Here is a 14780-nt window from a genome sequence, read left to right as displayed (position 1 = left end):
GTGGAGCTGAAGCCACATCAACCTCCAGGCTGTCGGTGTAGTTTTGTGTCGCGTCTTGGAGAGCCACCGTGCGAGGTTTTCACGAATCACAATCATAATACATAATTTTAATACACTTGCTTGAGAGGGAGAGAAGAAGGTAAGGAGAGATAAAGAGGAAAAATCTCAGTCGCGTACGGAGTTTTGAAAGGAGACGCAAATCCATGGATTTTACCATCGTGAGTGGAGGGTTACGTGACAGAATTAACCTAATTTGACTTTGTAGCGCATCTGGTGAAAAGGTGTCCGTCTCAGCGGGATGCAGTACTGGTGACAAGCGTTTTACGCGGGTGTATTCAAGGTTTGGAGCGCCTGCGCGAAATGAATTTCATGGATGAATGGCTCAGTAATGCAAAGGAATGGAGTCGCCTAAGGGTAGGCTGGGCTTTCAGCCCATTGAGTCCTGTCGTTAATCAGCTTTGGTTGGAGGCGCTGGCTTTCGACCCGGTAGTGGGAGGCCCTGAGGTACCCAAGCACCCGACTCTGGTCGTCAGAATTCAGCTGATTAGGACACAGAACAATAAAATGGACTGGTCAGGATGGGGTTTCGGGCAGGTGGTGGCTGTGGTAATTTTGGTCTCATCGCGCTGATTTCGGGCGTGGGAGTGTAGAGGTGCGGAGCACCCTAGCCCTGTTCCCAAGGCTTGATTGGCGGAGTTTGGTGGATGTGCGACGAGTGATTGTGCTACCTTCGCGCAACCTACCAATGCCCCAGTACCGCCCAGGCACCTCGCCCACCATCGCCTCGGGCTCTGAAAAAAGAACTTCAATTTTGGCCTTGGTTCAGGTATCGCCTAAACAGTCCCGGGAAGGACGGCGGCCTGCCTAGGCAACTCACAGCTCCAAATCAACCGTTTTGACCGCACAAACGAGTTCATCGTGGTTCGGGCCTAAATAAATGAATGGGTTATAACCTTCCCCAGCGCGCGTGTTTGAAAAATCTCCAGTAGAATAAAATGCCAGAATTAGTTGGCGACGTGTTCAGGTCACTCAAGACTGGTACCCCGGGCAGACAGCACAGGTTTGGTTGATTTGGCTGTTTTGGGGCGGGCAGCAGCAAAATTCATGTGGGAGGGAGGGGGCCAGGTGTCGCTGCCTTTTGAGGGGCGAAACCAAAAAAATTGGCTGATTGATTTGACCCGCTCACAAATTTTTAGTGATTTGGGCAGGCAGCGTCTGTCAGATAACTCGCCAGCCCCCCAAACACCCGCCCATGTCCCCGGGCCTGTTCTCTTGCACTTCATTTCTTCAGCGCCATCACCACTAAAACCGCTAAACCGCAGCATCGCATCACCATCAATTGACCTCAAATCCAGCATAGCACGGTCACAATTCAACCCCAACCTGACCCACCCGACACAACAGAATCCTTTCAGCACCAAAACCTCACAACAGCATCAATGGCGCGTCCCCCAAAGAACAAGCAGGTTGCCGCTGTGGCCCCCGCGCAAGAGGTTGCGATTGCAGCCGCAAGCACCTCTGCCACCATGGCTCCGCAACGCCCGATTGACGTCGAGGGCTTCATTCGCGTGCGGGACTCTGGTAAGTTTTTCCCTATCAACAACAACCCTGGCCTTGCTTGTTTTGGTCACTGCATTCGATCCAAGCTGCATATATGTCTGCCCCAACGCGTCTGCAGTACGGATACGAGACACCCAATTCGCCAGCAGCAACCGACATAGCTGTTTATTTCATCCGCATATTTTGCCCTTCGTTCTCAACTTTCATCTCACGTTTACGCCAAAAAGTCTTTTTTTCCCCCCCTTTCCCAACCGCAATATGAAAACTCCAAAACAATAAAAACCTATAATTTTTGCTTTAAGTCTCTTTGCTCGCCGCATACTAACATTATCATGCAGTCTACTCGAGGCTCAAGAGCATCCACAACCTCATTGGGACCTTTACTCAGGACTACCTTCGCCAGACCAACCTGCTGATTGGCCTTGGCGAGGGTATGGAGGACGCCGGCGACCTGAGCGCCCTGAACGGTATGGGCATGGATCTGGCTAACGTCGGCCTGCCCATCATGCCAAATGTCCTGGCCGCCCCTGCACCTAGGCCAGGTGAGGAGGTCAAGAAGGAGCGTAAAAAGAGGCAGCACGACCCTATGGCTCCCAAGCGCCCTTTGACTCCCTACTTCCTTTACATGCAGACCGCCCGCCCTATCATCGCCGACGACCTCGGGGCTGATGCGGCCAAGGGTGCCGTCCAAGAGGAGGGCCAGAGACGGTGGTCTACCATGTCGGCACGTGAGAAGGCTGTAAGTTGACAACTAAATTATTAAAATCCCGAATAATTCACCAAGCACTCGTACTGATAAAACACAACAAATAGGGATGGGACCAGGCTTACCAGTTCAACTTGAGGCTCTACAATGCCCGCGTGCACTCATACAAGAACGGCAACCAAGGCGCCAAGGAGATGAGCGACGACGACGCGCTTGCGTACGCCGACATGAACAACATCCCCATGCCCACCGGCAAGGATGCCGCCGCGGCCGACATCAGCAATGACCAGGAGGCCATCGCCCAGCAGCTCCAGGGCCAGGTCGCCGAGCCGGCCATCCAAGAGCCCGAAGAGGAGGAGCAGCAGCAGCAGCCAGAGGAGGAGGAGGAGCAGCCCTCGAGCCCTCCCGCCGCCAAGACCCCCAAGAGCACCAAGAAGGGTGCAGTGGGCAAGCGCAAGAGCGCTGCCGCCTCGGAGGTCGCCACACCGGCACCCGAGCCCAAGAAGCGCAAGCGCCAAAGCAAGGCCGCCGAGGAGACACCTGCCCCCGAGCCTGCCAAGAAGTCGAGCCGGGCAAAGAAGAACAAGAGCGCCTAGGATCCCGCTCGCGGTCTGACCATCGATCCTGCTCTTTTGTGATTTATATCGGAAATGAATACCTCGAGGAGCGCTGGCTTTTTCTGATTTTTCTTGTTTGGGTGCACGCGGATTCCGGCCTGTCCACTGGGGGCTGTGTATAAGGGCTTGCTGGTTTGTTTATTTCTCGGGGGTCTTTTTTCTACTATTATTCTTCCCTCTTCAACCTGGGGTTCATGTCTTATTTTTTTTTGCGGGATCTCTGCTCTGGGAGACTAAAGAAGCAAGCAGAGTATGACACATAAGAAAGGGGTCCCGGGGGTTTCTGGGGGTTCCAGGGGTGGGTTTCTGCTGGTTATTGCTGTCCTTGTTTTTAATGTATGAGACAATGACGGGGTGGTTTAACAGGTCTCGAAGAAAAAGAGATTCTCTAGGCTTGATTGGCACATTAAATGATTATCTAGACATCCTCAAGTTTTTTGACCAGTTTCAGGCAGCATCAGTGCCACATGCCAAGTTGTTTATGCGGTGAAAAAAAAAAAAGAACTTCTTCCAGCCCTGGCTACTCGTTCTCCATGCCATTGACATATATACACAGGAGAAGATCCTCCACGACTCAATATACAAAATACTGCTGCGTCAAAGGTAGTTCGTCACTGGGCTGGGCCGTGCAAACAACCCCATCCGCCTCCACCGTATACGTCTCGGCATCGACCTTCATCCGCGGCATAACGGCATTGTGCTTCATGTCCTTCTTGCCCACGCTCCTGCAGCCCTTGACGGGCTCGATGCGCTTCTGAAGCCCGTACGTCTGCACAACGCCATGGTCTATGCTGGCCTGCGAGACGAACAGGACCGAGGTCTGCGGCACGCGGGGCGCAAACATGGGCCTCGCGACTATGGGTTGGATTGTGGGGATGCTGGCGTTGGGGTCGCCCATCATGGCGCAGGCGATCAGGCCCGACTTGATGACCAGGCTCGGCTTGGTGCCGAACCACGCGGGATCCCACACCACCAGGTCCGCCAGCTTACCGACCTCGACACTCCCTATCAGGTGCGACATGCCCTGGGCCAGGGCCGGGTTGATGGTGTACTTGCTGACGTACCTCTTGGCCCGGCAGTTGTCGTTGCCGTTGGCCTCGTCCTCGGGCAGCCGGCCCCTCTGCACCTTGTTCTTGTGCGCCGTGTTCCAGGTCCTCAGCACGACCTCGCCGACGCGGCCCATGGCCTGGCTGTCGGATGACATCATGCTGATGGCTCCCAGGTCGTGCAGCACGTCTTCGGCGGCGATGGTCTCGGCCCGGATGCGCGACTCGGCAAAAGCCACGTCCTCAGGGATGTCCCGGGAGAGATGGTGGCACACCATCAGCATGTCGAGGTGCTCGTCCAGCGTGTTCCGCGTGAATGGGCGGGTCGGATTCGTGCTGCTGGGTAGAACATTGTCATGTTCCACGACCCTGATGATGTCGGGAGCGTGGCCGCCGCCCGCGCCTTCGGTGTGGTACGTGTGAATTGTCCGTCCCTTGAAGGCGGCGACTGTGGCTTCAACAAAGCCACTCTCGTTGAGCGTATCGGTGTGGATCATGCACTGAACGTCGAACTCTTCGCACACCGAGAGACAGGCATCGATGGCCGCTGGTGTTGATCCCCAGTCCTCGTGGATCTTGAGACCGCATTGTCCAGCAATGACCTGGTCCCGCAGGCCAGGCAGGCCGCTATCGTTGCCCTTGCCTGTTATTCCGATGTTGAGAGGAAGCGTATCAGCTGCCTGGAGCATCTGTTTTGTATAGTGTCTGCCGGGGGTACACGTCGTTGCGTTGGTTCCAGCACTGTGTGGTTATCGAGTTAGCATCGTATTTCTGACCACAACGGCTGAGTGAGTAGATGCGACAAAAAAAAAAAAAAAAAAAAAAAAAAAAACCAAAAACCGACCTCGGCCCCGTTCCGCCGCCCAGGAAGGTGGTGACACCAGCAGCCAACGCCTCGTCTGCTTGTTGCGGACATATGAAGTGGATGTGAGTGTCGATTCCACCAGCTGTGATGATCTTGCCCTCGCCAGCAACAACATCGGTACAACTTCCAACGACCATGCCTTCAGAGATGCCATCCATGACGTCAGGATTTCCAGCCTTGCCGATGGCTACAACCATACCATTCTTGACGCCGATGTCGGCCTTGTAGATACCACTCCAATCCAGGATGAGCGCGTTAGTGACCACCATGTCCAGAGTTTCTGCATCGGATCGCCCAGACGCCTGGCCCATGCCTTCACGCAGAGTCTTGCCACCACCAAATTTACACTCGTCCCCATAGACCGTCATGTCGCGCTCCACCTCGATCCAGAGGTCCGTCATTCCCAGGCGGACTCTGTCGCCGGTGGTGGGGCCGAACATGGTTACGTAGGCGTTCCTCTCAAGCGTGAAGCCCTTGACGTCCTCATCGTCCCAGATGGGCGCCGGGACGTGCGCGAATCCTTGACTTTGACAGCTTTGGATAAACTCCTCCACGCGTGAGTAGTCCACATCTCCGTTCGCAAGCCAGTTCCCGCCACGGATGGTCTTGGAGCCGCCGATCTCGACGATTGTGACCGTCTTGGCATCGCCGGGCTCGAAACGGACCGACGTGCCGGCGGGAATGTCGAGGCGGAAGCCATAAGCCTTGCCGCGGTCAAACTCGAGCTGCGCATTCGCCTCGACAAAGTGATAGTGGCTACCCACCTGCACCGGCCTGTCCCCCTTGCTGACAACCCTCAACCTCCGCCTCCTCCGGCCCTTGTTGAGCTCAACGACGCCCTTGACCGCGACTACAGCGCCGGGCTGCACCTCGGGCTCATAGGCCTCGGGTTCGGGCATTGAGAACAGATCTGCGTCCGGGACGGGCAGGAAGCTCCCGTACAGCGCGCGCGTCAGGTCCCCGTCGTCCGTGGCGATGGGGTTGTGCACCGTGACGAGGTAGGTGCCCGAGGGAAAGGTACCCTCGACCTGGATCTCGTGCAGCGTGGAGCAGACACTGGGCATGACGTGGCGACGGCCCAGCATGGTCGCACCGAGCGACATCAAGTCAGAGACGGTATGGGCGCCATCGCGAATCAGCTCCTGCAGCACGCAGGTGATGAGCGCCGTGGCTTCACTGTGGTTCAGTTTGACGCCGCGTGCCAGGCGACGTTGCGCAAGGTGGCCAAGCTGGGTGATGACGAGCTTGTCGAGCTGTGGTTAAGCGTGAGTGAGCATGTTGATTTAGTATAGTCATTAAATGCATAGCACATGCTTGGTTGAGTTGTGATGAGCTTGTTTAGTGGAGTGGGAGACTTTGTACACTATGTGCGGCTCTGTGGTTTTGAGGTAACGCCTGCTGCAGGTGTACCAGCGCGTGCGCGCATCAAGCAAAACATTATGGGACGAATCGCTCAGGGAACGATGGGGGAAAAAGTGGGTAGGATAACCCTAATGATACTGCTACTTACCTCTCTTGGCACCAAATGCATCTTTGAGTGGGATGCGACGAATAACAGCGAAGAGATACCGAGAAGCCCGCAAATCTGGGGTATAAAAACAAAAAAGAATCACTGCAATTACAAAAGCAAGTGCCCAAGGAGGTTGGATGGATGTCTGATCAAAGTTCATCTACCAACCTCAGAGACTCTTCCACCCTTTCCGTTTCTCCACCCCGGTTCCATCGCGTATGCAGCACCCCACGTTATTAGTCGCCGATAAGAGAAGCCCATGCTACCAAGGCTCCCTGGTTAGTACCTATCGGACACAACCGATCTGGGCCAGAGCAGTCGGATAAAGATAAGGCGCAGAACCGCCCTTTTTATCTGCTCATTTGCATATGTCAACTCTTTACACCCCTTGCTTTGACCGTTTCCAGAAAAATAAAAATAAAAATAAAACAAAAACAAAAACCGTGAAAGTATAGGCTGTGACCGGGCAAACCATGTCACGCAACTCAAATCTCAAATGCTACGAAGTAAATACTTGATTTGTATGATTAGATCAGTTCTGCCGTCGGAATTCCAAATTCATTTCGTGTCCATTCGTCTCTATCCTGACAAAAAAAAAAACAATCCAATCCTAGCAAAGGAAACCGTCCACAGTCTGCTTGCTTTTAGCCCAAATATAGTTCCTGTTCTTTGTCTCATAACCCATCCCATTACTGCTCCAGAACTCCGAAAAGAAGAGGTTCAAGGTCTTGTCTAGGTAGTCGTTTTCCCGAGTATCGTTGTTGTCGTCATTGGTTACTAGACCTTTGTGTCCAGTTCAGAAGAAAATTTGATGCAATCCAACCAAGCCGCCATTTCAGCGCGCTGCCACAAGACTTCACTCCTTGCTCATGTAGAATCAATCATTTTATCCTTTTTGGGGTTCCGCGCCAAAACTTGCGCAATCCTCTCATTCTCCAGCGCTCGGATGCGGTTCCTTGCAAGTTCCAGCCTCTCAACGCCGCGATCTATCGTCTCAATGTGTACGCGAAGAGGTATGTCCGTCTTGCCGCTCACTCTAGCCACTTCTGGTTCGGCGACTCTGTCTCTCAGGTCATCCAGACCTGCCTGTATCTTCTCAAGCTCTGTGATAAGATCTGACACCTGCCTCACCGCGCTGCTTCTCTGTGCATCGACCTTCTTCAGAAGAGAGAGCTGCCCGTTCAGGTTGTGAAGGTGTTTGTTGTTCGCGCCGACGAGCGTCCAGAGCGTCCAGAGAATGTCGTCCTTGCGCGACTGCACCGACTTCTGCGTTCGCGTAACAAAGTCGTAAATGATTCCCAGATGATCCTCTGCCTTGGACAGAGTGCGAAGGACGGCTTGCGCCTCGACGATCAAGTCCGCAATCTTGTCCGACACGAGTGCCGTATGCTCCACGTACTTGTCCAACAGAACGCGCTCAGAGAATACCGCAGGCTGAAATGGTGAGAAGGCCCAGTGCGCAAAGTCTTGAATCCATCCTTGTGATCCGCGATCTGTCGAAAGGCTGTCGATGTATCGTGATGTCCACCGGTTGATGCTGATGACGGAGTCAACTGCTGAGCCGACATGGGTGTTGAATCTTTGTAGATCGTTTGAGGCAACCTTGGCTGTGTCGATGAACCCATCGAATTCCAGCACAAGCTCCTCTTTGCTTTGCAAGTTGCTGTAGCGCACCATTGTACGCAAGTCTCTGATAGAGGCCTCAGAACGCTTCATTTCCATGGGTAAAGAGACTCCGTTTGCGCTCTTTTCTAGAACCTCTTCGAAGCTTTCCTGGATATTCATCAAGCCATCGAACTCAACCTTCCCACCTGCTTGGTTCTGACCAGGTGGTATAACCATGGGACAGAAGGGCAGGTTCAGCCATGAGATACCCGGAATGCGACAAAGCGGGGACATGGATGTTGCAATCGACTTTGTCGCCATGTTCTGGGCGATGATCAGACCACCAAAGAAAAGGTAAACCGCAAGTACGAATGCCAAAGGCTTCTGCGCATACCGAAACGCCAAGCCAATGATGCCAAATCCCCAAGAGAGCACATTGAGGATAGCTGAGGGTAGTGATTGGGCGAGCTTATCGCCTAGACCTGGCTGAGAATCCTGTGTATGTCTCTGGTCATGCTCCACACGTGTGCCGCTAGGCTCAACTGCGACTTGTCTCCGGCGTAGGAAGGTCTTTTCAACACTCCGCGCATGCGCGGAGGATCTGGTGCCTCCCCGTCGCGGGCTATCGATCTCCACGGAAGGCATGACGAATTCAGGATCCGGTGAGCGGTGCTTCAAGGTCTCTCTGGACGGGTGTCTGATCGAAGATGGAACCGATGGTCGGAATGGTGATCTAAGAATGACCTGCTCGTCTTCGGCCTTGCTGAGAAATGATTGAAGGCTGTCGTCCTGAGAGTTGCCGAAACTTTGACCTTGCGATCCTGATGAGAGTTGCGACGGTTGACTGGAGAGGTACAAATCCTCGTCGTCCGGGACAATAGAAGTATCGAAGCTGTCGTGTTCGCCTTCCACCATGCGCCAGGAGCTTTCAATAGGGACTTCTTGCCTGCGCCGTTGTCCTGGCATTGTGATTACGATCGCTGGACTCTTTCCAAGTACTTGTCCAACTACAAAACTCATGAGATGAAAGAGCGTTTCGGGTGGCGCATCAGAGCGGCTGTGTCGAATCAAATGACTTGAACAAAGGCACAAGCCCCAGGCACAATTGATATTCCGATAGCCAACCCAGCCACGGCGAGTTTCCTCCGTTTGGAAAAAAGAAGATCGAATTCCAAAGAAGGAGGGTTCAAGTTTATATGAGCTTTTTTGGCGATTGAGTGCGGGTGGCGAAAAAGCCTTGAGGCAAAAGCGATCGGAATTAAGCCTGAACAGTGTTGAAGGATTGGTGGGTTTATGCAACGATCGAATGCAGTGGGGGAAGGCAGCAGCAGGTTGACAAGAAATAAATGGAAATGAAGTAAACTGCAATCCGAGAATAAGAATTAGGGGGATTACGAAGAATGCATCAAGTCTTTTCTTACAGGTTCCCAGTGATTTGGTTATAACGGCAAAAGATGCACAGCGGCATGAATGGCACGCGTCGCGAACCCAAGAATGAATGACAGCTGCAATGATGATGTCGCCCTTGCTGCAGGGGATGTGGGGTGCCGCTGTTGATTTGTACTCCAGGGCGATCACGGTACACGCCTGTCCTTGACCGCGGGATTCCGTCTCACTGTATTTCACTGCCTTGAACATTAGCAAATGCACCGTACGAACAGTCATTGATCAAGTGATCAGCTTGTTTTGTGGGCCTGCCTAGTCACAAGGACTGGACCAGGTACTCCCTGCTGCCCGCTGGCATTCCAGTCCGTCAGGGTGTGAGATACATCACAGAACTAACCGCATCTGGAAATCAGCTTGACGCGCGACGCTTCGAGCTCGGTACGTTCCACTGTGTTTGACAAAGGCCCAATTTCTTTGAATTTTCAAAGTTCTTGACGTACCACAACGAAGTCGCCGCATTTGTCGGACTACACATCCACCAGATGTTGCCATTAAGAGCTTCTCGAATTCCCGTACTTGCACTAGCGAGGTCGGGACACCAAAGGATACTGCTACCATTTCTGTCTCAAAGGCTAGGCACCACTAGATCTTGCGCTTCACATACATCAAAACCCGTACCTGCATCAACGACACCCACACCTTCTGCAGGAGCGGACCTGGCAGCACCCGACCATCGAACCCTCGGCGTCAGACAAGAACTCTTCACGACATCAATATACTCCCCCGGCTCTCCGATATTTCTTCCCAACGGTACTCGAATTTTCAACCGCCTTGTCGAGTTTTTACGCAAACAATATGTTCGCTATGGCTTCCAAGAGGTCCTCACCCCGACCATCTACAAGAAAGCCCTTTGGGCAAAGTCGGGCCACCTGGAGAACTACTCAGACGACATGTACACCGTGACCAGCGCCTCGCCGTCTCGCGCCGATTCGACCGGAGACAACGAGGCAGACGAATATGGCCTCAAGCCAATGAACTGCCCCGGCCACTGCCTCATATTTGCCAGCCAGCTTCGCAGCTACAGAGACCTACCGATACGCTACGCAGATTTTAGTCCCCTGCACAGGAACGAAGTCTCTGGCGCGTTGAGTGGGCTGACTCGCGTGCGTCGCTTCCACCAAGACGACGGTCACATTTTCTGTCGGCCTTCACAAATCGAGGAAGAGATCCGACAGACGCTATCGTTTGTCAAGACAACATATGATACACTAAAGCTGGGGCCGTATAGGCTGGTGCTTTCTACACGGCCGGAGGACCATTATATCGGTGAACTGGCAGAATGGGATCAGGCCGAGACGGCGCTCAAGGCTGCACTCGATTCCCTCGGTGAGCCTTGGACGTTGAATCCTGGTGACGGCGCCTTTTACGGCCCCAAGATAGACATTATTCTGCAAGATTCGGATGGCAAGGAGCACCAGACTGCTACGGTTCAGCTTGACTTTCAGCTTCCAAAGCGGTTCGAGCTCGAGTATCAAGCACCGCCTCCTGAGAATGGCGACGCAAATGCAACGGCGCTTCTTGAAAGGCCTGTCATGATTCACCGCGCGGTCCTTGGTTCTGTCGAAAGGTTGATGGCTCTTCTTATCGAGCACTACAATAGCAAATGGCCTTTCTGGCTAAACCCCCGCCAGGTCATGGTTGTCACGCTGAATGATACGGCACGTGTCGTGGACAAGGCCTTCGCAGTCAGAGATCAACTGCTCGGGCAGAAAGACGGCGAAGTTGCGGCAGCATCTCAGTTGGCGATCGACATCGATAATAGTGCCCGTTCGTTGCCACTCAAAATAAGAGAAGCCAAGTCCAAGGGCTACGGTGCTATCGTCACCGTCGGAAATAGCGAGGTCGACTCGGACATATTGCCCATCGACATGTCTGCAATGCCAGACGTCACTTTACCAGACGGAACCTCGTCAAAATCGCACAAACGACCGGTCAAGTTAGACATTGCCTCAATTCGCAAGCTCTTACGAGGCTCAGTAGAAGCATATCAATAATCACAATCCGCATAGGTTGTGCGGGCTTTGCGACGGAGCAAGAGCCTTTGTAATATCAGTTGCAAGAGATGTGTCCATTGGACCCTCTTCCCTTTCTGTAATTTCCTGTTGAAAGTGATAATTGTGCGCTAAAAACAAGACCGCCTTCCCAACAAATTCGACAGAGCTACCAACGCTGCCAGCTCCGAATCCAAAGCAACTGTGTCCCGTGGGCCCAGATCCGCTGTCTGCTAAATCGTTTCAATAATACCCCAAATAATAATTATGTGCCATTTTCTGGATGCACATTGTTCTCAGTGTAGTCCAGAGTTGCCACATCTAGGCTACAGACGGCGTTCCTCTTATCAGCTGCGACGCTCTGCGACTTGAAGGTTTGGTAGATAATTTGACACTCACCTAAGCTTGCTTTCGTCAATCTCAACCCCTTTGGACCTTAGAAACTCAACAAGCGCTCGTCTTCTTGCCTTGAGCTCCTTGATGTAAGTATGCGACATCACAATCACGTGGGCTTCAGATCGTGACATTGAGCTATCGAGTTCTGGAACGATGGCGCATATCCTCTCAAAGTGGCCGCGTATCGTCTCTCTTCTCTTGTGCTCTACATAAACCACATGTCAGTCAGGCTCAATTGACAGCGCCAGGAAGTTTGTCGGCCATAAGGACGCACCAGAACGAGTGTGGTTTTCCCTCTTTTCCTCTTCAGTTAGACGACGCTTGCCATTCGCGTTGACGACCATGTCCGAGGCGCCCGCCTCCCCCGGAGTTTGTGGCCTGTCATTGGCGGGCGATGTCGGTGAACTGGGGCTGCCTGACATGCTGTTGGCTGGTGATGGGTTTGTCGCGTGGGCGGCCAAGTAAGTCGGGGTTCTCAATGATGTTTTCTGCCTGTTTTCGCTAATATCTCATGTACGTATCTATGTATATACAGAATGTCGCACTCTGTGACAACTTTTCATCTGGGGGAGAAATTGTGCGCTCGCCCATGGCGCGGCGCTGGCCTGAAAGGTTGCGGTTCGCGCCTTCTCCTGGCGAACATGTGACGGACTTTGGCGGTCCTCAAGGTTTCGATTCGAACCACTGTCCGCATGGAAGTAGGGCCAGACCTGATAGGGCAGGCAAGCTTGGTTGGGAAAGGGTGGAGTCCATCTAGCATTAGTGGAGCCTAACTTTGCTCAGGATCAAAGACCGGCACTAAAAGCCGCTGCCCCGCCTACGTCAGTGACCATTGAGGCGCCGTTCGTGTTGAGCGGGGCAGCTGAGAAGCCAGTGAGGTGTTGAAGCCCCTGAACGCAAAAGCAAGGAGGTAAGGTGTATTCGTATTACGAGAGATATAAAGCTCCGCCGTTTTCTTGTTGATCTCACTTTTGATTTTACAGGACAGTTCAGACGGGAGAAAAACGAGAAGAATCTGATCTGCTTTGCCAATTTGTACAAATTGATCTTCTGTGCCAAGTCGGCATCCAAAAACCAACCCCCAAATTTAGCAAGCAAATAGAAAATATGGATACGGTCAAAAAGGTTCTGGGTCTGAGCGGCAGTTCAGCTACCCCACCATCGGACGAGCAGCTCGCCCAGCTCCGGGGGAAGTATACCAAGGCCGGGCAAGAGCAGGTCTTTACATTCTACGACTCACTCTCGACCGACGAGCAGGCTGCACTCTTCCAACAGCTCAGTCAGATCGACCCAGACCACATCAACAAGATCACTGACCGTGCCCTCAACCCGCCCAAGACCGACAATGACGGCAAGGCCCCGACCCTCGAGCCACTCCCAGAGTCGGCCACGGCGAGCATATTAGACTCAGACCCCAAGGATGTCGAAGGCTGGTACAACTCAGGTCTCGACATCATCGCGAAGGGCAAGGTCGGCGTCGTCCTGATGGCCGGTGGTCAGGGTACACGGTTGGGTAGCTCGGCCCCCAAGGGGTGCTTCGACATCGGTCTGCCGTCGTCCAAGTCCCTGTTCCAAATTCAGGCCGAGCGCATCCTCAAGGTCCAGCAACTCGCTGCCAAGAAGGCCGGTGCCGACAAGCCCGCAATCGTGCCCTGGTACGTCATGACCTCGGGCCCGACGCGCAAGCCGACCGAGGAGTTCTTTGAGAAGCACAACTTTTTTGGCCTCGACAAGGCCAACGTCCAGTTCTTCGAGCAGGGCGTGCTCCCCTGCATCTCGAACGAAGGCAAGATCCTGCTCGAGTCCAAGGGTAAGCTCGCCGTTGCGCCCGACGGCAACGGCGGCATCTACCAGGCCCTGGTGGTGTCGGGCGTGCTGGACGACATGCGGAAGCGCGGCGTTGAGCACATCCACGCCTACTGCGTCGACAACTGCCTCGTTAAGGTCGCCGACCCTGTCTTCATCGGCTTCTCGGCAGCCAAGGACGTCGACATCGCGACAAAGGTGGTGCGCAAGCGCAACGCTACCGAGTCGGTTGGCCTGATCCTGCTCAAGAACGGCAAGCCAGACGTGGTCGAGTACAGCGAGATCGACAAGGAGACTGCCGAGGCGACGGACCCCAAGCTCGGCGACGGCGTGCTCAAGTTTCGCGCCGCAAACATCGTAAACCACTACTACAGCTTCCGCTTCCTCGAGAGCATCCCGCTGTGGGCCCACAAGCTACCTCACCACGTCGCCCGCAAGAAGATCCCGCACGCCAACCTCGAGTCGGGCGAGACTGTCAAGCCCGAGAAGCCCAACGGTATCAAGCTCGAACAGTTCGTCTTTGACGTTTTCCCCATGCTCGAGCTGAGCAAATTTGCCTGCATGGAGGTCCGCCGCGAGGACGAGTTCTCGCCCCTCAAGAACGCCCGCGGCACCGGCGAGGACGACCCCGACACCAGCAAGCATGACATCATGGACCAGGGCAAGAGGTGGGTGGCTGCCGCCGGCGCCGTCGTGACTGGAGAGAAGGCCGACGCCGGTGTCGAGGTGTCACCACTGGTCAGCTATGTAAGTTGCATAATCTTTTTGTTATATCCTTGCCACGTCTACATTGTAGATTCATATATTCAAATTGTCACGAATACTGACCGAAAACCAATAATAGGGCGGCGAAGGCTTGGAGGCTTTCAAGGGCAAGGAGATTGTGGCTCCTGCTGTTCTTGAGAAGGAGTAAATTGTGTTTAGGACCGTAACTCATGCTGCCGGGCGGGATATCTCAAAATTTATGGCGAGCAATATAGATTATAACGATTCATGAATCAGCAATACAAGTCGAGTAGGCAGGAAGTAGAGTTGCCTTCACTCGCCCCCAGTGATGTCTACAGGTATATGAAATCCATTTTGATATTACAACGGCAATGCCAGAGGCTGGCCATTCGCTCAGGCTGCAAGTTACCGCTGTACTGCAGAAGTGTGCATCACCGCAGCCCGGTTGCTTAATTGGACCAAATAGTGATTGTTTCCATCTTGCATTGGGTGAATGTCTTCTCGTG

At 53.6% G+C, this 14780-nt stretch overlaps 6 protein-coding genes across 6 annotated transcripts; 3 read left to right on the top strand and 3 right to left on the bottom strand.

The window, feature by feature from the left end:
• The first annotated feature begins 1237 nt into the window (after nt 1-1237).
• PgNI_04256 (uncharacterized protein) lies at nt 1238-3173 on the top strand. The gene is made up of 3 exons (XM_031124306.1): nt 1238-1581; nt 1899-2299; nt 2374-3173. The coding sequence occupies exons 1-3, from the start codon at nt 1440-1442 to the stop codon at nt 2860-2862; spliced, it is 1032 nt and encodes a 343-aa protein (XP_030984605.1). The 5' UTR covers nt 1238-1439; the 3' UTR covers nt 2863-3173.
• Nucleotides 3174-3181: 8 nt separating this feature from the next.
• On the bottom strand, nt 3182-6374 carry PgNI_04255 (uncharacterized protein). The gene is made up of 3 exons (XM_031124305.1): nt 6305-6374; nt 4774-6047; nt 3182-4670 (listed from the first exon to the last, which is right to left on the bottom strand). The coding sequence occupies exons 1-3, from the start codon at nt 6323-6325 to the stop codon at nt 3458-3460; spliced, it is 2508 nt and encodes an 835-aa protein (XP_030984608.1). The 5' UTR covers nt 6326-6374; the 3' UTR covers nt 3182-3457.
• Nucleotides 6375-7171: 797 nt separating this feature from the next.
• Nucleotides 7172-8875, bottom strand: PgNI_04254 (uncharacterized protein; the record flags this gene model as incomplete). The annotated part of the gene is made up of 1 exon (XM_031124304.1): nt 7172-8875. The coding sequence occupies one exon, from the start codon at nt 8873-8875 to the stop codon at nt 7172-7174; it is 1704 nt and encodes a 567-aa protein (XP_030984607.1).
• Nucleotides 8876-9837: 962 nt separating this feature from the next.
• On the top strand, nt 9838-11349 carry PgNI_04253 (uncharacterized protein; the record flags this gene model as incomplete). Its single annotated transcript, XM_031124303.1, has 1 exon — nt 9838-11349. The coding sequence occupies one exon, from the start codon at nt 9838-9840 to the stop codon at nt 11347-11349; it is 1512 nt and encodes a 503-aa protein (XP_030984022.1).
• An 81-nt stretch (nt 11350-11430) lies between these two features.
• PgNI_04252 (uncharacterized protein) lies at nt 11431-12347 on the bottom strand. The gene is made up of 3 exons (XM_031124302.1): nt 12017-12347; nt 11746-11947; nt 11431-11672 (listed from the first exon to the last, which is right to left on the bottom strand). Exons 1-3 carry the CDS (start codon nt 12162-12164, stop codon nt 11612-11614), a joined length of 411 nt encoding a protein of 136 aa, XP_030984609.1. The 5' UTR covers nt 12165-12347; the 3' UTR covers nt 11431-11611.
• A 151-nt stretch (nt 12348-12498) lies between these two features.
• On the top strand, nt 12499-14573 carry PgNI_04251 (uncharacterized protein). The gene is made up of 2 exons (XM_031124301.1): nt 12499-14295; nt 14393-14573. The coding sequence occupies exons 1-2, from the start codon at nt 12850-12852 to the stop codon at nt 14459-14461; spliced, it is 1515 nt and encodes a 504-aa protein (XP_030984611.1). The 5' UTR covers nt 12499-12849; the 3' UTR covers nt 14462-14573.
• Nucleotides 14574-14780: the final 207 nt, after the last annotated feature.

The sequence above is a fragment of the Pyricularia grisea genome (assembly GCF_004355905.1).
Source record: "Pyricularia grisea strain NI907 chromosome Unknown Pyricularia_grisea_NI907_Scaffold_2, whole genome shotgun sequence".
NCBI classification, from domain to species: Eukaryota; Fungi; Ascomycota; class Sordariomycetes; order Magnaporthales; family Pyriculariaceae; genus Pyricularia; species Pyricularia grisea.
This window is presented reverse-complemented; position numbering and strand designations above follow the sequence as displayed.

Coding starts and splice junctions, on each gene's coding strand:
- PgNI_04256 (XM_031124306.1), top strand. CDS start 1,440: ATGGCGCGTCCCCCAAAGAACAAGCAGGTTGCCGCTGTGGCCCCCGCG. Junction 1,582..1,898: donor CATTCGCGTGCGGGACTCTG/GTAAGTTTTTCC, acceptor ATTATCATGCAG/TCTACTCGAGGCTCAAGAGC. Junction 2,300..2,373: donor TGTCGGCACGTGAGAAGGCT/GTAAGTTGACAA, acceptor CACAACAAATAG/GGATGGGACCAGGCTTACCA.
- PgNI_04252 (XM_031124302.1), bottom strand. CDS start 12,164: ATGTCAGGCAGCCCCAGTTCACCGACATCGCCCGCCAATGACAGGCCA. Junction 11,948..12,016: donor GGAAAACCACACTCGTTCTG/GTGCGTCCTTAT, acceptor TGGTTTATGTAG/AGCACAAGAGAAGAGAGACG. Junction 11,673..11,745: donor ATTGACGAAAGCAAGCTTAG/GTGAGTGTCAAA, acceptor CGCCGTCTGTAG/CCTAGATGTGGCAACTCTGG.
- PgNI_04251 (XM_031124301.1), top strand. CDS start 12,850: ATGGATACGGTCAAAAAGGTTCTGGGTCTGAGCGGCAGTTCAGCTACC. Junction 14,296..14,392: donor TGTCACCACTGGTCAGCTAT/GTAAGTTGCATA, acceptor AACCAATAATAG/GGCGGCGAAGGCTTGGAGGC.
- PgNI_04255 (XM_031124305.1), bottom strand. CDS start 6,325: ATGCATTTGGTGCCAAGAGAG. Junction 6,048..6,304: donor TGCATTTGGTGCCAAGAGAG/GTAAGTAGCAGT, acceptor GCTTAACCACAG/CTCGACAAGCTCGTCATCAC. Junction 4,671..4,773: donor GGCGGCGGAACGGGGCCGAG/GTCGGTTTTTGG, acceptor ATAACCACACAG/TGCTGGAACCAACGCAACGA.